The sequence below is a fragment of the Neomonachus schauinslandi genome, chromosome 3 (genome assembly GCF_002201575.2).
Source record: "Neomonachus schauinslandi chromosome 3, ASM220157v2, whole genome shotgun sequence".
NCBI classification, from domain to species: domain Eukaryota; kingdom Metazoa; phylum Chordata; class Mammalia; order Carnivora; family Phocidae; genus Neomonachus; species Neomonachus schauinslandi.
The window spans coordinates 122624373-122645566 of NC_058405.1; the positions used below are offsets into that span (position 1 = coordinate 122624373).

Here is a 21194-nt window from a genome sequence, read left to right on the forward strand (position 1 = left end):
CTTAGCCCAAACTACTTCTGTCTTCCCTGGACTATTACAGTAGCTTCCCAACCACTCTTAAAACCTTCCTCATCCTTGCCTTCCTCCAATCTGTCTTTGCCATTGCAACTTGAATGATTCTTTTCAAAACTCAGTGCTGATCATGTCCTTCTTTCGTTAAAACCCTTGAGGGGTTTCCTGTTGTTCTTAGGATAAAAACAGAAACTCTTTTTCATCACTTTTCACACTCTAGTTCTCTATGCTTCCTTTAGTTTCTTCAATAAGTCCATTCCCTCTCACCACAGTACTTTAGCACATGCTGTACCCCCCCCCACTTTTAATGCTTCCTGTCCTTCTGACCACCTCAGTCAAGTTCTCCAGTTAAAAACTTTTAGAGAACTATGTAACTCCCCTTCATCGCATGTGTCACAGTTAGAGTTATACTCCTGATTGGTTTACTAATGTTTGTTCCCCCTCAAGTCTGTAAGCTACAAAAGAGAAGGGATTGTGTTTGTTTTTCCTCACCATCAAATTATCAACATCCAACAGTTGAATGAATAAAGTATTAATAATGTGAATACTTTTTTTAGAAAAGAGGAGAGTATTTTTTAAAGGAAAAGCTATGTTGTGCATGAAATCAAATTTTGGCTAATCCCAAACTAGATGTGCAAAGCAGCCATTAGCACTCAATCCAGATCCTTGTATAAAAATGTGTGAGTAGGGGCACCTGGGTGGCTCAGTCAGTTAAGCGTCTGCCTTCAGCTCAGGTCATGATCCTGGAGTCCCAGGATCAAGTCCCGCATCGGGCTCCCAGCTCAGCGGGGAGTCTGCTTCTCCTTCTGCTCTTCCCCCCATGCCCCCGCTCCTGTTCTTTCTCTCTCCCTCGCTTATACTCTCTCTCTCAAATCAATCAGTCAATCTTTAAAAAAATGTGTGAGTAGAAGCGTAAGAGTTAACCTAATACACACACAAGCACATGCACACTTAGAATTTTTTCTGCTTACAGCTCTGCTGTGATAAGTATCTTAGATGACACACTCTTCTAGGGGTAATCCCGGGTCAAAACTCATGTATCATCACAGAGAAAATAATTGATGAAACATTAGAAAAGATGCTTAACTTCTGGTAGCTCAGTTTTAAAACTCTTAATGGTGGATAATCAGTCAACCAACTAGGATTTTTTTCTTAGAAAAAAACCCCAAAAAATTAGCCCTAGGAAATTGACAAACAGGAAGCAAAATTTAGTGGGACATACCATACTGATGCTCATTCAGAACTGTGATGTGAATAATATCTGTCATTGCTACCTCCCAGTTTTCCTTCTGTAACTTTGTTAATCATCCCCATGGGGCTCTCCTCCTCTCCGTTTTCAATCCTCTTATTATCAGTTTTTCTAATGATCTGATAAGCCCACTTACTCCAAGGTGTAGATGACAGATGGGACAATCTCAGAAATATTTCCCTTAAAAAAAATAGAGTCAAAGCAAAGGAGTGAGACTCCAATGGTGGGATTTTAGCCATCTCTATGCACGGGAAGGCGTGGTGGGTGGGGACACTTGGGGACCCTGTAACCTCACTCTGCAAAAGATCACCTTTTTCAGGTAGCCTTCTGTGACTGTATTTATTAGTCAAATCCTCTGGATGATTCAAAGACTAAGTTGTGCAACTGTTGTGTTGCTGGGCAAATATTGGCTGCACAGTTGAATAACTGAGGGAGCTTTTAAAAAACACTGATACGTAGGGGCACTTGGGCGGCTCAGTCGTTGGGCGTCTGCCTTCGGCTTGGGTCATGATCCCAGGGTCCTGGGATCGAGCCCCGCATCGGGCTCCCTGCTCAGCCGGGATCCTGCTTCTCCTGCTCCCCCTGCTGTGTTCCCTCTCTAGCTGTCTCTCTCTCTGTGTCAAATAAATCAATAAAATCTTTTTTTAAAAAAGCGAAACTCTGACTAATATGGAAATAATTTGCAAAAAAAAAAACAAAACAAAACACTGATACGTAGATCTGATGCAGATCAATTAAATCAGAATCTTTAGGATGTCCCCTGCACCTTGACATTTTTAAAAAGCTCAGGGGTGATTCTAAATATTTGATCAGGGCTGTGAACCACTAATCTAGCTGTTAATTATCAATAAAGATTTTTTTAAACTTTGAGCTACACAAGGGTTTTTAATCCTGCTCCAATCCTGCTTCAGAAAGTCTTTCTCCTCTCATGTATGTGTTTGCACTTTACTCATGCCCCTTTCTATTCCTTTCAAAGGAGGCATTCATTTGCTCCCTTGCCTGGAGTCTGCTCCACCATCACTGCTACCATGCCTCTATACATAGATACTCAATCTGCTTACGCAGGAGAAAACATGGACTGGAGTTAAGCTGTGCAGATATAAAAGTTTGGGGGGAGGATAATAACCAAGGCCTGAACCAAAAACAACCTTTGAGAGTTTCTGAGAATTATTTCTCTAATGCCAAGGATTTGATTTGCTGTGAATTTCCTTAAAATGTCCTCCTTTATATATGGGAGAATTTATGATTAGTAACTAAAACAGTTGTGTTCATACTTTGGGGTTGCTCACTGTCTGCAGCAAAAGTGTGATTTTGAGACAAGATAGGTATTCCTTTGTGGCTGTTCCATACAGAACACTCCAGGATGCATCTGTTCTAATAGTTGCAAGGCACAAAAATTAACTAAAAATAGACCAAGACCTTAATATAAGAGCTAAAACCATAAACTTCTTAGAAGAAACATAAGAAGTAAATTTTTATGACCTTGGGTTTGGCAACCTATTCTTAGATATGGCACCAAAAGCATGAATAACAAAAGAAAAATTAGATAAATTGGACTTCCGTAAAATTAAAGCTTTTGTGCATCAAGGGACATTAGCAAAGGCAACCTATAGAATGGGAGAAAATACTTGCAAAACATGTATCTGATAGGACCTTAATATCTAGAATATATAAAGAACTCCTACAACTCAACAATAAAAAGACAAACAACCCAGGGGCACCTGGGTGGCTCAGTTGGTTGAGGGGCTGCCTTTGGCTCAGGTCATGATCCCAGGGTCCTGGGATCGAGCCCGAGTTGGGGTCCCTGCTCAGTGGGAAGTCTGCTTCTCCCTCTGCCGCACCCCCGCTTGTGCTCTCTCTCTCTCTCAAATAAATAAATAAAATCTTAAAAAAAAAAGATGTGGAGAAATTGCTAACATACACTGTTGGCAGGCTTTTAAAATGGTTCAGCCATGTGAAAAACAGTTTACTCGTTCCTCAAAAAGTTAAACATAGAATTGCTATATGATGTAGCAATTCCATTCCTGGGCATATACCCCAAAGAAGTGAAAACAGGGACTCCAGCAGGTAGCTGTATGCCAATGTTCACTGCAGATTTATTCACAATAACCAGAAAGTGGAAACAACCTAAGTCCATCAACAGATGAAAGGAAAAACAAAATGTGGCATGGAATATTATTCAGTCATAAAAAGGGATGAAGTTCTGATACATGCTATAAATGGATAAACTTTGAAAACATTATGCAGGATGAAATAAGCCAGAAACAAAAGGACAAATATTGTATGAATTCACTTATATGAAATATCTAGACAGGCAAATTCACAGAGATAGGAAATAGATTCGAACTCACCATGGGCCGGAGGGATGGGGAATTGGGAGTTATTGCTTAATAGTTACAGAGTTTCTGTTTGGGATGATGATAAGTTTTGGAAATAAAGGGGATGGTTGAACAACATTGTGACTGTAATTAATGCCACTAAATTGTACACTTAAAAATGGTTAAAATGGCATATTTTATTTTAAATATATGTTACCACAGTAGAATAGCTTAAAAAAGAACTAATTGTCAAAGGTTTTAATTCAAGATTTGCTAATACGCAGTGTTCTATTGAATACTTGCTACATTTTTTATATTGAAATGTATAACTGGTAGATTTTATAGTTTGGGAAAATAGGAATCAGACAGAAAATATTAACTATTAAAAATGTATCTCAATACCATAAAATTTTAGAAAACAACTATATTTTAGAAGATATCTCAGAGTGCCACCAGATTGTGTCATGGGGCTATACTGGTCTGGTAATTCTTAAATTCTTATACAAAATGGCAACTGTAGGAAAGAGACAAGACTACCAGACTCAAGGTCAGAAAACCTGAGGTTGATTCTCAACCTGACACTTATTTGCTGTGAAGTTTCATAAAAAACACACAATGTTACTAGTCTTGGTCTTCTCATATATAAGATGGGATAACAATTCTGTGTATTTAAAAAAATTCAATAAAATAAAATATATATATTAAATCACCCAGCAAAAATTCTTAGCCACAAGGTGGCAGAAACCCAAATGTTCATCAATGGGCGAGTGGAAAAAAAAAAAATATGGTATATACATATAATGGAATATTATTCAGTCTCCAAAGGGAAGGAAATTCTGACACATGCTCTAACATGGATGAACTTGGGGGACAATTTGCTTAGTGAAATAAAGCAGCCACAAAAGGACAAATAATGTATGATTCCACTTATCCGCAGTATCTGAAATAGTCCCATTAATAGGAACAGAAAGTAGAATGGTGCTTGCCAGGGGCTGGGGGAGGGGAAGTGAAGCGTTATTGTTTATTGGATTTAGGGTTTTGGTTTTACAAGATGAAAAAGATCTGCAGATTCATTGAATAACAATGTAAATATACTTAATAATATTGCACTACACACTTAAAAATGGTTAAGATGGTAAACTCTATATTATGTGAATTTTACCACAATTTAAAAAAAATCAATGCCAAATATGTATTAGGTGCTCAACAAATACATGTAAAATCCAAATGGCCCCATATCACAAATTAACAATGAGAAGAGGATCACAAAGAAGAGAAGGCTCTGCCAAATATAACTGAACATACAGATTGAAAACTGGCCGTCCACAGTCAAAGAGCAATTTCATATTAACATATTAAATCATGACACAGTTTGGGTTTTTCCTTTATCAAAGAATGAAACATTTATAATTTGGAATGCATTTTAATTACTTCCACCTAAGGCCTATAAAGTTATTTTATTATAAAACATAAGGAGTGGAGGGAAAGTCTTGGCCTTAATTGGAGGCAGTATCAGAAATAATAAATCTGGTTTACAATATTCCCACTGGCAATTTAAAAAAAAAATTTCAATTCTGCATGGATGCACCAGCTTCATGAGGCTCAAGATGACATTGACTGAGTTACATTATTAGTGGGTCAATTCACAAGGCAGGCGGAGCTCTGTGCCTGCTTCAGGCAGGGAAGACACAAAAGGAGAAGATGTAGCCTGTACCCTCTGGAGTTGACAGCTCATTTGGGGGCAGGGACTAGTTACACAGGCTTGCATGCGTCACACCTAATGAAACAGTCACACAGCACAATGAATGACTGTGTCAATAGCAAAAACTAAGTATACAAATGAAGGGTGGTGTCAAGGCTGTTTCTTTATTCCTTAGAGGTTTGCCCCTACCTACATTGAAAACTCAAATCTCTTGGAAGTTGTGACCAAAAAAAATTCCAGGTCCCAATGGACAACTCCTGTTTTTTTTTTTGTTTTTTTTTAAAGATTTTATTTATTTATTTGACAGAGAGAGACAGATTGAGAGAGGGAACATAAGCAGGGGGAGTGGGAGAGGGAGAAGCAGGCCTCCCGCGGAGCAGGGAGCCCGATGCGGGGCTTGAACCCAGGACCCTGGGATCATGACCTGAGCCGAAGGCAGCCGCTTAACGACTGAGCCACCCAGGCGCCCCAACTCCTGGTTTTTTAAAGCCACACCCACTGTTTGATTATGTTCTAAAATAAACATCAACAACACAGAAACAAAGGCAACTTTTTGAAAATGAGTTTACCTTATAGTTAAAATATAGCCATCCTCTAGGACATGTTCCATGTTGTTTTGGGGTATCTTTCTCTTTCTCTATGACCCAAACCTTCTTTCGCTTACAGATGCTAGGCATAGAAACTGAACACTCTTCACTAGCCCAGAGTCCTGGAGGAGTAAATGGGTTAGAAATGACCTGAAACAATGCTGACTCTTTGTAGGCATTCTCCATCACATTTTTATGACAGCTAATGGTTTATCATAATTTTTTAAATCTAGAAATTGAACTAAACTGCTAATGGTAGAGTTCTCTGGTAATAAGAACAAACTGAGCAGGGTGCTAAATCGGTAAATCTAATTCAAGAATGAAGAAGTTTTGCAAATGCAAAACAAACAAACAAACCCCAACTAAGTAAAATACTACAATTGAAATCACAAAACTGATTAAAGTTCCGAGAATATTTGGTTTGGTTAACAAAAGAATGTAGAGTAATATTTTTCTTTTAAAATATTCAATATAAGGAGAAAAAAATTCTAAAACAATAGATGATCATTTCTAATTTATAATTCTTTAGAAAATATATAATTTTGAAAAATTAACTCAGTAACTTCTAAGAAGAAGCACTTTTCAACACTGACCCTTAAAAAAACAGGCACACATAGACATGCCCGCAAGAAGATACATCCCAAAGTCCTTAGCCTCCTGGAAAATGTATTTTAATTTAGAAGAGCTATATTTTCAGAGTAAAGGTTATAGAATGCATTTCATTAGCATTCAAGTTATAGATCCCAGAATAGGGCAAGGATGCATGTAAATTGCAAAGGCAGTTTCAGTTTTCTAGTGTGAGGGATATAAGCCAAAAAATGTTGGCATTTTGAAGGAAGGGCTGGAACACTATTTTCAATGCAGAGTAGCTGCTAGTCTTCCAGAATCACAAAACAGCCTTTCTGTAGGCTGTTGTGACACCTGCTGGCAAAAGAGAGCTGATTAACAATGTGGGTTTCCCTTTCCTTTCTCTGCAGATGCCCTTACACCAAGGATTGCTTTCTGTGTTTACCCCTCTCCTGATTTGGGGCACAGGTTCCTTGTGAATCTGTTAAGGGTCAGGAACATAATTACCTTTTATAGGATAAAAAGAGTGGGATGGATATGAGTGGACAAATCAACCCAAATAACACTGTACTAATGAATTGAATTAAATTAAAAAACCCATCTTAAAGGTACATGTATTTCTAAATACAGCCTGGAGATAGTTGGTGTTCTATGTCAAGAAGCAGTTAATAAGCCAGGTATTAAAAAAAAAATACTGAACTCAATGAAAATTTTTCTTAAATGTGAAAGTGGAAGTAAATTCCATGGGGGTTAAAGTTCTGGCCAATTATAACTGAATTATTATGAAGAGATTTTTAAAATGGGCCCATATTGAAATTTTTTAGAGACTAGTATTTGTCAGGCATATTTTTGACCAGTTTCATTGGGTCTATTTCTGGTGCTGTTTTGGTTCACGAGGAATGACTTATCTGGTTGTAATTCATTTTCAAGAACATGAAAGAATGGAATTAACTATAGGAATGGCCATCATCAACACTTAAAACTAATGAAACTCATCACATTCAATTATAAAGCAAGCTAGCCAAACAAAACCCTCTCACTGAACTAATGCAATGAAGATGAGACTTTAAGCCTTCTGAAAATTATCAGTTTGTGTTATAAACTGAAAAATGGATAAATAAAATAACCTGTTATGGATGAAATGAAACCACATCTCTGGCTCTGATTATTCATAGATCCTTCTCTTCCTTTGTCCCAGTTCTGATATATTACTGGTGCTCCATCTCTCCAGCTGTAGGTAAATTAAGAATTTTAGGGTCTTCTTTTATTCTGTTATGTTCAATCTCCAACACCATTCTTGGAGTTCTGGGGTAATTTTGATTAAATTAAAAAGATACTCATGCCTTTGGTTAGAGAAATGAAAATTTATAAGTTAAAGATAATATTTGAAGGCTATTCAACAATTGATCACTAAGATCTAGTCCAATCATTCTGCAAATAAAACCTGTCAAATAAAATAAAATGCAAATTGATCTAGGTCCATACCGAAATTCATCATTGGCTCTTTCGTCTCGAAGTCCAATCCACCAATTTACACCATACTTTGATAGCTATTAAAAAGAAAAAAAGAAGATGTCAGCATTTATTCTACTTGTTTTCCCTTTTCACTATTAAGATTAATGGGGTTGCTGTTAATAGCTTTCTATTCTTCAGTATTTTACCCAATTATCTAAAGAAGAGTACACTAAGGCCTAGCATCTTGAAAGAACCTGAAACTTCATTATTTTAAAATATTCCCTCCTCATTATGAAGGGAAATTGGAATAAAATATTGAAAATCTTTCGTACAACTTTTCCTATGTATTTAAAAGTAAAATTTCTAACTCTCATAATAGGGCTTTAAAGAGTAATATTGTAAAGTAAAATAGGATATGGACTCCTATTTTTTTTACTAAAAATTTAGTGGTTTATTGTCTCAGTGATTTATAATTCACTGCATATGTTACACTGTTTGAAAAACAGTTCAAGGCACAAAGACATCAATAGTAAAAAGGATTTTGAATTTTTGGCATTAGTCTGATCGTTAAGTTTTTAAGCTGAGTATTAGCACCCTTCCCATTTTAATAGAGAGACACGATATAGGACAAAGGAATACTATAGAACTTCCGGTGTTTAACAACCAGAAAATTATTTCTATATTTTACTAATTTTGTACCATTATTTATCACACAGATCTCAGTGCAAATAAAGTATAAAATGAAACAGCATGTTCACACATGTGTGCATGCACACACACACATACACTACAGCAGATGTAATACTGGACTTATGACCCAGGAAATTGAAATTCCCTCTTTACCTATAAAAGAGGAAGAAGCAGTAAGGATTTCTCTAAGACCTCTAAATCAATATACTTTATTGTGTGTGTGCTGTGTGTGCGTGAAATGTAACTTAATTTTTAAGCTAAAAACCTGTTAATTTGAAGGCATTGTATATTTAAATTTGCACTTCATTTCTTCTATAAAAATTGGAGAATACACTTTAAGATATGTATTTTTTTCCCTCATGAATGTTGGGTCATCATACAACAGAACGTAATAGCTCTCTAACATTTTAATTTATAAACAGGTATTTTTATTCCTTGAACAGTGTGGCTGTCTGCCATATCAGCAATTTGAGAATAATGCAAGATGGAACAACTATAATTTGGGATCCCTGAGGGGTTGTTTCATGGACACGTTCTTACATGCTGAATTTAGATTCCCGTTGTCAGGCTTTGAAATGCGTCCATTGGGACTGGCTGTGAACTCAGTGGGAGAACCACAACAATTTCATTCAATCTAAAGAGGTCTCATGTGCAACAATATTGGAAATCATGGCCCGATTGTTCACTGCCCCAATTAAGGACCTCTAAAGAAAAATTATAACTACCACATCTTAAGTGACATATTTATTACCACCTCAATTATAGCATGGTGATCCTCCACATGGCACATCACAACCTGTTGTGATATGGAATAGAACTGCAAGCTAGAAGGACAAGCTAGAAGATATCCAGGGTGAAAAAAATCCATGGTGAAAAATAGATGTTGTAAATTTTAGCTTAGGTATCAAATCACAAAAATAGAAGACTTATTAATGTTATTTCATATAAAGAAATGTAATATGACCATAGATTTCATAACATCAACTATGTTTTGTTATAGACATTATAGATAGCATCATATGGGAAGATACTTATAAAAAAAATAATACAGCAACAGCCAACATAATCTATGAAGTAATTAATTTATGAAGTAATATAAGGAAGAGTAACCTGTCATGTCTTTAAATGTTTCCATCAAAAATATCAAAACCAGGTTACTTTAAGGGTTTAAAACACTGTATTTTGGAGGATGACTAATAGATTTGATATATTTTTATTAGAAGTATTGAGACACGAAATTTTTTTTTTAAGATTTTATTTATTTGAGAGAGAGTATGAAAGAGAGAGCACAAGCAGGGGGAGCTGCAAAGGGAGAGAGAGAAGTAGGCTCCCCGCTGAGCAGAGAGCTCGATGCAGGGCTCAATCCCAGGACCCTGGGATCATGACCTGAGCTGAACGCAGACACTTAAGCGACTGAGCCACTCACGTGTCCCTAGACATGAAATTAAAAATAAGAGTAAATTGCAATTTTGAAATGCAAATATTACACAACACAGCATAAAAATGTTAGTGGATTAATTGACTAGTAGTTCATGTTAAACAACTCCTAAAGTACTTATGGCTTTTTACTTTTTTGGCATTAATCTAAGCAACAAGATGGCTCAAAAAAGAAGTACTCAAAAATTCACTCTCATCATGCCTGTGGTATTCTGTTACTCAAAGAGAAAATACTGACTAACCACTTTTCCAAGATAGAAACATTTTGTTAAAAAAAAATCTGCTTCAGATTTAAAAAATTGCATCCAGCTTTCTTTTTCAATAGTTCTTTCACTTTCCAACTAAATGTTATTTTTGTTTTTCACATTTCTAAGTTACTACTCTTTATAGGGAAACTATACAACACATATGTAATATTAAAAATGTTTAATTAGAGGCGCCTGGGTGGCTCAGTCAAGGTTAAGCATCTGCCTTTGGCTCAGGTCATAATCCCAGGATCCTAGGATCGAACCCCACATGGGGCTCCCTGCTCAGTGGAGTCTGCTTCTCCTTCTCCTCCCCCCTCATGCTCTCTGTCGCTTTCTCTGTCTCTTTCTCTCAAATAAATAAATAAAATCTTTTAAAAAATATTTAATTACTATTCTGATTCTTCCTGCACTTATAGAATGAGTATGCCACAAAAGTGGGTGGTATGATCTCTACATGTTTAGTTCCTCATCCTGGAATAAAATCACTCTGGACAGACTCATTCTAGTACAACATTCATAGATACGGAATTTCTTACTCATGAAGTATAAATGGGCACCATAAATATCACTCCTACCACCACCAAAAAGTGCCTAACACAGCCATAGATTATGCAATAAAAAGAACTGCTTTGGGAATTTATAGCTTTCTTCTTTCTAAATTGATACCCTTTTCCCTTAACTCCCTTGCCCCTTTTCATTCTACACATTTTAAACCATCCAGTAATTTTCTTTTGTAGCACAGTGTGGTGTTAGATCAGTCAGCTGCTCACCCATCAAACTGACAAGGCATTCTGTATCAACATGGTCACAGGTTGGGTAGTAATTTTGCCATGTAAGACACCACAAGGTTTGTCTGGTTTGATATCACAACTAGATCTAGCCCTCAATTAGTATCATGGCACTGGGTATGACTTCTCAAACAGCTAAACCCATGGGTTTTACTATTCCCTTCTGTGGAAGGTATTAACTCTTCCATCCTCACTGGCTTCCCAATCACTAATAATTGGGAGAGTAAATTCAGGGAAAGGTGAAAAGAGGAGACCTGCAGATATTCCTAGGGGAGCTAAGCTCTGTTGGAAAGATCAAAGATGCCTTTCATTGCTCATGTCTGAGACAGAGCTGACACCATCTTTTGGAGAGGGATTTTAGAACTCTTTTTGATTTTGATGTAACGAAGACATTGTGCTCCTATACCCCCCACACTGCTGTTCTGCTACCAGCAGAAGGTTTTTAAATGATCCTGTAAGTCAGATGGCCTGGGTTCATTTCCAGATTCCACCACTTAGTTGGTGTGGAAATAATGAAGTAGCTTCACCTCTTTGGAGTTTTAGCTTCCTCAATGGTAAAGTACTGATAATAGACTTCCCACAGAGAGTTCTTGGAAAGATTAAATGCCATTAAATATTAGTACTTAACACAGTGCCTGATGCAGTTTTAATAAGTATTGGCCAAATATCAGTTCCATTTGAGACATGCACTTTGTCATGTTGATGGATGGATTTGTTTTCAGACATTGACCTGATGTCTTGTTATTGCCACCAGGAGTCTGTTGTCTTGTTAAATGAACGTATTTTCTGACATCATGTTGATGCTTAACATGGATTTGGCTTGAGTGTTCCATTTGTAGGAGAGGAAGGGTGGTAAAAAATAGCACACAAACCAATAGTGGGGAATATCTCGTTCTTGTGGTTGGTCTATCACTGAGACTCTATGGAACTGTGGGGTTGTCACCTAACCCCCCTGTTTTTCAGTTTTTTCCATCACAACTCAGTAGTAGTCCTGATCTACCTGCACCTTGCAGGCTGTCTATGCATCAAACAGGATTATAGAAATGGAAAAGTCCATGAGCTGTAAGGGAAGACATTTCTCTTACATGACAAGGATGCTTTAAATATAGAGCTTCATTTCAACAATCAACTTACAAACATGTGAAAAGATGATAGCTCAAGAAAGGATTCCCAGTGATCATGAAATAATGTTAAATTTTAGAAAAGAAAAAAGTTTTTTCTTACTTTCAAAGATTTCCTAGGGAAAATTGGGAGTGAGTTTCCTCCCTTAGTGTCCCCTTGATAATTTTGTACATATTGCTCCCTTTTCACTTATTATTTCCAGCTTTTTTAACAACAGAGACTGTATCTCATTTTTGTGTTGTTGACATTTTTATGTCTTTGACAAATATCACAATGCCTGACACATACCTAATGCTCAATAAATGCTTGTTGAAGAAATATACTGAAAATGTACACTATTCCTTGGCACTCTGCTTCATTATTTAACAGGTTTTGCGTGCTTCTTTCCAATTAGCCTAGCTCCTCAAAGATTGTCCAAGTCTTTATCTTAAATTGAAATGGAAAACCATTCCTTTTCATTTTATGAATATTGAGTCTTTATAGACTTAAAAGTATTATATTCTTGTAAATAAAATTCAAAACTTTGAAATAGCCATGCGCATGCTCCCCCCTCCCCCCGGTACACCTTGTCCCTCATTTGTGCTTTATTTTCCTCCATATCATTTATCTATTTATCTTTTAATAAAATATTATGTAATGCTGTGTACTCATATTGATTACAGTCTTTCTTCCCAGACTAGACTATAAGCTCCCCAAGGGCAGGAATTTTGATCTATTTTAATCACTGATAGAGCCCCAGCCCTTAGAAGAGTAGACTCTGAATAAATATGTGCTGATGATTGGATGAGCCTCATTAAAGCAATAAAACTCTACTTATTCATAACTGTTGCTAATAAAGAATGAAGATAAGTGAAATGATCGACCAACATTGTAAACCTGTGTTTCCATTATTTTCTCTTAATCCCTATAACAGGAAGAAAATCAATTCTCAAAAATCTGTGGTTTTAAATGAAACTTAAATAAATGTCTGAAGTCAAATTAAAAAATAAATCCCCCCAATGACAGAAGAAGGAGCTAAGCTCTGAATTTCTCATGATTAATTGTATTCAAATACCACTCTTATTTTGCTGTGGATAAATTCTTGCTCATGTGCAGAATGAATTGTGAGAAGATCACCACGCAGCCAGCCACAGACAAACTCAAAGGAGGGCCATTCTGCAGCATAGGTATGAAAAAGGTACTCCGCATCCTGATAAAAGAGCCAGGGAGCATCTGAAAGACAACAAAACCAAAAAAACAAAAACCAATGCAAATGATGCAAAAGCCATTGACTGATGTGATGCAGACTGAAACAGGATATGCTATGATTGATGCCAAATTTGTAATTTGGTCACTTAGCATTAAAGAAAAGTGTATGTGTGTGTGTGCGTGTGATATACATAAACAAGTATATTTACACACACATAACTAAGTATATAATTTGCTTATTTTTCTTGGTTTATCTCATCTAAGAAAACTTCATTTGCATTGCAAGGTCTGGGATAAATGCATATTTTAAAATCACGTGTCACGAAAACAGTGTTATTATATTCATCTTTAATCATTTAATGAATTTATTAATTTGACCATTAATTAGGTAATTTGAACAAATTAGTTCTAGATTGACATAAGAAAAGAGAGGCTCGATTGGAGGACTGTAGTAATACAGTAATGGTATATAATGGCACGTAATTAGAAATTCAAGAATTGCCAGGATAGTTCTTACCATACTGGTACCAGGGTGGAATCTTGGGTCTCACATCTGGAAAGTGAAAGCAAACCATCTTGAGTGACCTTTCTTCACAAGTGCACCATCTCTGAATTACTTCAGCTCTAAACACGGTATTTTGTACTTTGCTTTTTAAGAGACCATTTAAAAACCAGGTACTTTGTGCTGTTTGAAATATGGTTAGTTCTCATACTTGAAGAGGAGGCTTAAGACAGGCCTCTGATTAAAGAAGAAAGGATGCGAACACTTGTCAAGGGCCTACTGTGTGTCACACAGTGTTAGGTGCTTTCACTTACTCATTTGACAAGTAATTTTGTTTGCTTGTAAAGTCACAGTGACATTTCTTCCAGGTTGTACTCGAAAAATACCATATTCCACAATAGAGTTGGTTATCCTCATTTCCTATTAACTAAATTAGCATACTGCTCTGGTGTCACCTTTTCTCATTCCCCTATGAGGCATTCTTTGCTGTACAGTTTGGTTCGCGTGATGGTTGTTGGTACTGTAGTCCGGGATGTTTAAATTTTAGATTTCTATAACTCTTCGCTTGGAAAAGTGCTGTAGATTATTAGAAAGCAAACAGATAGTAAAGATCTTATTAATATTTTTACCTCTTGGAATTTTGCATATCCATTCACGTTTGGAACTGCAGTGCAAGGACAGCAATGTCTTATTTGCCTTATAAACAGCACAATTTCTTGCATCTTCTCCAAAATAAGTATTGTCTAAAAATGAAGAGACAACCTGCAGCAGATGAAGTTCGTTATTTCTTAACGATGATCCCCCACAAAAAGTTTCAAAAGCTCAAAAGAAGCATCTCTGTAAATAAATCACAATAGACTTCTGGAGGAAGCTTAAGAAATGTCTGGATAAGACTGCAGTTAAAGGTTGTTCCACATTTGTGAAGAACAAGCTAACCAAACTAGCATTTTTCCTTAAAGATGCTTTTTTTCTTAAAAAGAGGCAAGCTACTCCTTTCTCCAGAAGGAACAGATGAGATGTAAGCTCCCTTTTGAACTTGCGCTATTGTCTCACTGGCCACAACAGGCTAGCCCTGGGACCCTGGGTACGCTTCTGAAAGGCTCTGACCTGTCACATTTGGGTCCCATCTGTGATGCAGATTCTTTTGCATATACATTAAGCTTTTAGTCTTTAATCACTAAATTCTAAGTTATCCCTAGTTTTAATTGGGAAACTCCAACGCTTTCCATGAATGGTCATGTAAGGCGGATGTTAAATAAAAATTTGATCTTCTCAATGATTTAATGGCTACCTAACAGAAGAGTGGATGGACCACAGGTAAAACTGGAGTAAAACTTCGGGAAAAAGAGGATGTTTGAAACATTTATACTCCTCTTCAAACACGTACACAATCATACAACTCCTCTAACTTAAAAATATGTAAGCTCAGATTCAGACAATTGTGGGAGTTTGAATATTTGTTTTGTCCAGTAGGGAGTGGTAGGGAGGAACTCCATGTGCTGCTTCATGGCTTTATTTCATTTATTCTGAACCAAACTGTCTATTCCTCTCTATCACTAATAAGATTGTTTCACTAAAACAAAAGGAAGCATTCTCAACCTCTACATATCACATTTCATTTTCCAGGTGCCACACTGACATTAACCACCCAACTATGCCATGTGGTGACTGCCATTTATGCAGCAGGTGGACCCTGCTAAGTTCCTTCCATTCTCTGGGCCTCAGTTTCTTTGATAGCAAAATAAATGGATGGGGTGGGTGATCTCTAAGGTCTCTTCTTACTCTCTGGTCCTGATACCCTTCTCAGAGAAGCAGTACAGAGGTGGAAATGTTTCATATATTCATATATATATATATATATGTATGTGTGTTATATGTTTAACTAGCGTGTCATTGTTTTTGTTTTCCACATATAGTTTTCCACAGATGCTTTCCTTGCCACAAATTTTCTCTAGTGGGACTAAAAGATCATTTTTCTCTATGGATCTTTACTATTTCAAAGTTGGGCTGCTGCTATTTTGCCAACTAGGAGACATTATAACATCATGGCTTTGGAGGCAGACAACCTGTGTACAGATCCTGGCTCTCTTATGCATTATTTTAGGCAAACTAAGCATTCTAATAACCACTGCACTGAATCATTATAAGGGTGAAATGAGATCATGCAGCAATGCATTCAACCCATGTCTGCAATATAATCCAGGCTCAATAAATAGGAGCTGCGTTAAGTGCTCACTGCAGGCTCTTGCTAGCCTCTTATTTCACAAGTGTAACTGAATACATTGATTTTGCATGTGCCTTCAGATGGATCTCATTTCAATCTGGGATACTGCTTCCATTTTTCCCTATCATCTTGAGGAAAATAGGAGAATTCCTCATTGAACCTGAAAAAAAAATGTAATAGTGAGTTCCTTCTTTCCTTCACAGAGGTTTTTACAAGTATGAGGCTGAAAGAAAAGCAAGGTTTTTTTTCCAACCGAATAACTTGCTCTGGTTGAGAAGGAGATGGTATTTCTAAGGCTGGCACTTCTGTCCTTTTAGAGATAAACCAAAATGGTTCTTTTCATCGTGATCTGGACAAGGGTCCCACATTCCTATAATTAGGTACTAAGCTAGAGAGGGAAAGTGGAGTAAAGAGAGCTTAATATTATTTTAAACAATAGTTGCTTCTTTCTCAAGACTCTTCACATAGGAGATAGTTTGGGGTGTTTTTTGGAGATTTTGATTCCTTTCCAGGATGAGATCCTACAGCTGGCCTCAGAACTATGTGGCTTGGGAAGTTTTCCCTGGACTTTGCAAAAATAACTTATGGTACCAAGATCTGGTGCAGTTTTTGATCTGAGTCTGAGTCACAGGAAATACAGTCATTATTTCCAGGTTCTCTTGGTTGGTTGACCAAGGTGTCCAGGGCCCCCTGTTTTGAATTCATTTCCTTGTCTTCAGTTTGGAAAAACTTACAGGAGTCCCATCAGACCACTCCCAAGAGCCAGCATTCAGTGGATTTCTTTTATTAAATCCAATCCAGAACTGCCTTTCTTCTGTCCTGTGAAGAGAAAAAACAAAGACTTGGCTCTTCCTATTGAATTCACAACATAATGTAATAGGTCCAAGAAATATTTTAAAGTATTTATGTGCACAGGAAAACAGCTGATACTCCTGGCAGGATAGATCAAGTCAGCAAACATTTATTAACATTTCCTATATGCAAAACCTGAGCTATGAGATGAATGTAGAGAAGATTAGCCTGGCTTCCTATTTCTCTTGGCTTGTATGGTGTGCTCGCTGGTGACATGCAGTTGAGGGAAAAGTTAACCCATATTGAGAACACTGCTTTCTCATATTCATTAGGAATGGCAACATCTTTCAAGTAGGATAAGAACACACGAAATCAAGTTGGTATGAAATTTTGGAATGTCTTTTCCCTAGAGGACTTTTTACTACTTTACTATGTATTTACCACTTCCCTATGCTTTGATTTTTTGCTTTTTTGTCAAATGTTCATGTTCTTTGGAGGTTAATTACCACCACCTCCTTTAATTAAAAGGTACACAGCAGATTTGGGGTTTTGTTTTTTCAGAGCCCAACATAAATAATTTCATAGCAAATCAGTCCAAGGCACAGTAGATTCACTTCAGCAGTCACCACTGGGTTAGACTTGGCGAGAATCCCCACAGAGAACCATCTTTCCTCCAATTAGGCAGAGGACAAATACATCAAACCACAGAGTACTCAATAAATCAACCAATAAAGTCTAATTGTACAACAAACCATCTCACTAAGATAATTTTCTAAGAATAATTTGGAGAATTAAAGATTTAAAAGATTCAGAAGTCATGACAGATGCTTTATTTTTGTTACTGCAGTGAAGCAAGCCTATTCTGAAGCATCCCCTTCTCAGATATGTGAGCTATTGTGCCTGAATGATACAAATGAAAGTAAAATGTGTCTTAGAAATCTGTGAGATCATTGTGGCCTGGTTGGTGACTGCCCTGATTACAATTTACAATTCACAAGGTTGTGGAGGGGGAGGATGCTGCCTTAAGGTTAAGCCAGGTACCTTAACATCAATGACCTAGGCTGGGAATTCATATCACTCGCCTGCCTTGAGAACTTTTATTCCTTTACTTACTGAATTCAGAGTTCTACATTTTTCCTGAAATGTACTGGATCCTAGATGGTATTAATTTTCTCTTCATCAATTTCCTATAATTTTGTACTTTTTAATAATATAATAAATAATAAAATAGAAATTAAAAAACAGTGCCATAAGAAGGACAAGCATGTATGCTACTATAAGAACTGGTTTATTTGCTATAATCAAGCATGAGATTTTGTTAAACTCCCTGGCAGTCTGGATACAAAGTAAAATTATATAGCTTTTCTGATGAAGTGCTAAAGATTAACAATTTGATAGATGCTTGGCATTAAATTTCACAAGAAATTTCAAGTGTGAGAACTTATGACATAATGATATTTGATCTTACAGCAAATTTGGAAGTAGTTTGCATGTGGTTATTTCATATAGCAAACCTCACTATACCCAAGTATGAAAGGATGTTTTGCAAGGTGCTAAAGTCATGAAGAAAAGTTACAACTTAGAACAGTGTAGACTATCCCATATCCCCTGGATCTGTGGCCCCACACCAGACTTACAGTCCAATTAATTAGGAAGCTTCTTGAAATTTTCTTCAGTTTCAGAGAATCGGACTCAGCAGCTCTGGTGTGAGGCCAGATGGCTCTGTGTCAAAAGGTGTCCCAAGTAAGTGTGAGAATCAGTCAGATTTGGGAAACACAGTTTAGGTCAGCATTTCCCACAGGGACTAGCAGTTCCATGGGATGTTGATAAGTGTCCTCAAAAAAAGAGGTTTGTGGCTGAAGAAAATGCTTCCTTCCAGAAGCCTTTACAATGCTAATGCATATGGCAAATTTCCAAGTTTGTGCCTTGTTTTGCCAACATATTTGACTCTTACCCCAACAGTACTCTATGAGACTCACATTGGGAGATGTTGTCAAAGGCTCCTACCATTAAGGTCATTACTGTAGTTGCTAGAGATGAATAATTTGATAGATATTGCATATTAATATTCTTTTGGAGTGTCCTAAAGGAAAACTATGGGGAAGGCCAGGATTGTCCTCAAAAAATAGTTTTGGATTTTCTCTGTAATTCAGGCAAGCATTTCATTGAGACTCCAGATTTCCAGAGCTTGGAACATAGTACCTGGAGTTAACATTTGTTTTTATGAAATAAATGTATGGAGCCATGGAGCCATACTGCTTTCTCAGGGGCAGGATTTTTGTCTATTTTGTTTATTGCATTCTCCAGCCAGCTATGCATATTAAAGTACCCCTCCCGTAGAAGATATTCCAAAAATGTATGCTAACTGATAAGAATATTTTAGAGAAAGAGGCCAATGGATGAAAAAACTCACTAAAAAAGAACGTAATAGCTGTCTTCAAGTATTCAAAAATAGAGTCGACTTGACCTGTATGGCTCTGGCTTACTAGAAAGTTGATCTTTGAAACCAGCCTCCAACAATGGAATGGGCTTTCTCCCAAATAAGGAGCACTCTGAAAGGAATTGTGCAGATAGTAGGTGACCACAGGAAGGAATTTTTGCATTGGGTAAAATATAGCACAAGCCTTTTATGTTTCTTCAAATTTAAATTAAATTGATTTTCTAACCATGTAATTCAAGATTCTGAAACTTACAAGCTGGATACTGACAAGTGAATACCTGTTTCCTCAAATGTAAAATTAGGACGTGGATTGGAATTTTTTTTTTTCAATCAGTGTGACTTTTCTTTTCCCCCCAAACAAAATCTTACATGGACTCCTAATCTGTACAAAATAAGCAGAAGTGGAGCTGGTGGGAGCTGCTCTGGTGAGTCAGTGATGGAACTAGGGCCTCTGCCCACTTGGTCCCCTCCCTAGTCTTGGGGTTCCGGGACTCTCAGGATCCTCAGACAACACTTTGAAAATCATGGGGTTAGATAATTTGAGTTTGGCCGAAGAGCTCTGAAATTCTGATTTGAGGTATACAGAAAAGATTTCAGATATCAAAACGATTGCCACTTTGTTCTTTGTTTTATGGAATGAGAACTTGGTGCAATATAAATATAAAACTATATGTGTATATTTTTCTTTCACAATTAGTAGCTAGCTGGTTTTAGGCTTAAGACAAATACTTGAGATTTTAAACAAATATTTGGGATACTCATCCGTAATAAGTCATTACTGGGAAACAGAAAATTTGATTGCATTTTTTCAAAATTAACAAGTATTTACCTATTAAATTTTGAATGTAAAAGCTCATTCACAAAATTCTCTTCCTCAATATGGGCAAAGCTTGCAAGGTGAGCTCCAAATTCTTCACAAAATGCTTCTGCTTCTCTCCATGTTCTTTTCATCAGGACTTTTTCACTATGAAATACCTGATTTAGTAGGAGAAAAAAAAGTTGACACTATCATGGATAAGGTGAGGCTGTTTAATTCTGGACAAGAAAATAACAGTAATATAATTGTCATTATTCTATAGTAAAAGCTTGACCCAGTAGGGAGAAATAACATTTATTGAACTAGAATGTGTCTATTCATCTAAAACTATTATCTCATTTTATTCTCACAACAAATTCATGAGGAGGATATAATGAGCTCAGTTTTATAAATAAACTCCTTGAGAACTCTTTTTTTTTTCTTCTAAACTTCCTGTGACTGGCATATACTTGTCCCTTAATAAATGTTTGTTAAGAGATGTGGACAGTCAGGCTAAAAGAGGTTATAAAGTTCTGGTCACACAGCTACAAATAGGCAGAGCTAGGATTAGATCTGGTACTCCTTGCTTCAAGAGCCCATGAATTCCTATCCCACCAGATTGCCTTCTGACAAATTAGAATTGGCTGAATGATCATGAATCTGGTTGACCCATGGCAGGAAATGAGAAATGATATCTGGGACCTAGGGCAGGTATATTACTAAGGTCTTTGGGTCTTAGCTGTGCCTAAATTCTCTGCTGTTTCTTAGCTGTCCTCACAGTAGCAGGAAGACGTCAGTAAATGGAGAGTCTACTTCTGACTCTATTTAGGATCAAGGGTGAGGGTCCAAAAACATAGAACTCCATATCGTAGGCCTCTGTGCCCTCCTCGTTTTTAACTGCTTGACATTATGCCAGAGTCTCTAATGCCAGGAAGGCACCCTGTGGCCAGGCTTCACCAGACTCTGATTTGCTGAGACCAGAATGAATAGCTGTGGGCCACAGCACAGCCTTTCCATCTTTTAAATTATATGTCAAAACTCACCTCTGGGAACCTTTTCTTGAATCACTTAAAATTC

The 21194-nt window shown here is 36.9% G+C and overlaps 1 protein-coding gene across 1 annotated transcript in view; it reads right to left on the reverse strand.

The window, feature by feature from the left end:
- PLA2R1 (phospholipase A2 receptor 1) overlaps positions 1-21194 on the reverse strand; it is a 114174-nt gene that overhangs the window by 16967 nt on the left and 76013 nt on the right. The window contains exons 13-20 of the mRNA XM_044913660.1: positions 20151-20296; positions 16824-16908; positions 14495-14627; positions 13881-13916; positions 13230-13387; positions 7921-7985; positions 7563-7666; positions 5851-5990 (exon numbers count right to left, since the gene is read on the reverse strand). Of these exons, the coding sequence (XP_044769595.1) occupies positions 5851-5990; positions 7563-7666; positions 7921-7985; positions 13230-13387; positions 13881-13916; positions 14495-14627; positions 16824-16908; positions 20151-20296 (867 nt within the window). The remainder of the gene's footprint in view (positions 1-5850; positions 5991-7562; positions 7667-7920; positions 7986-13229; positions 13388-13880; positions 13917-14494; positions 14628-16823; positions 16909-20150; positions 20297-21194) is intronic.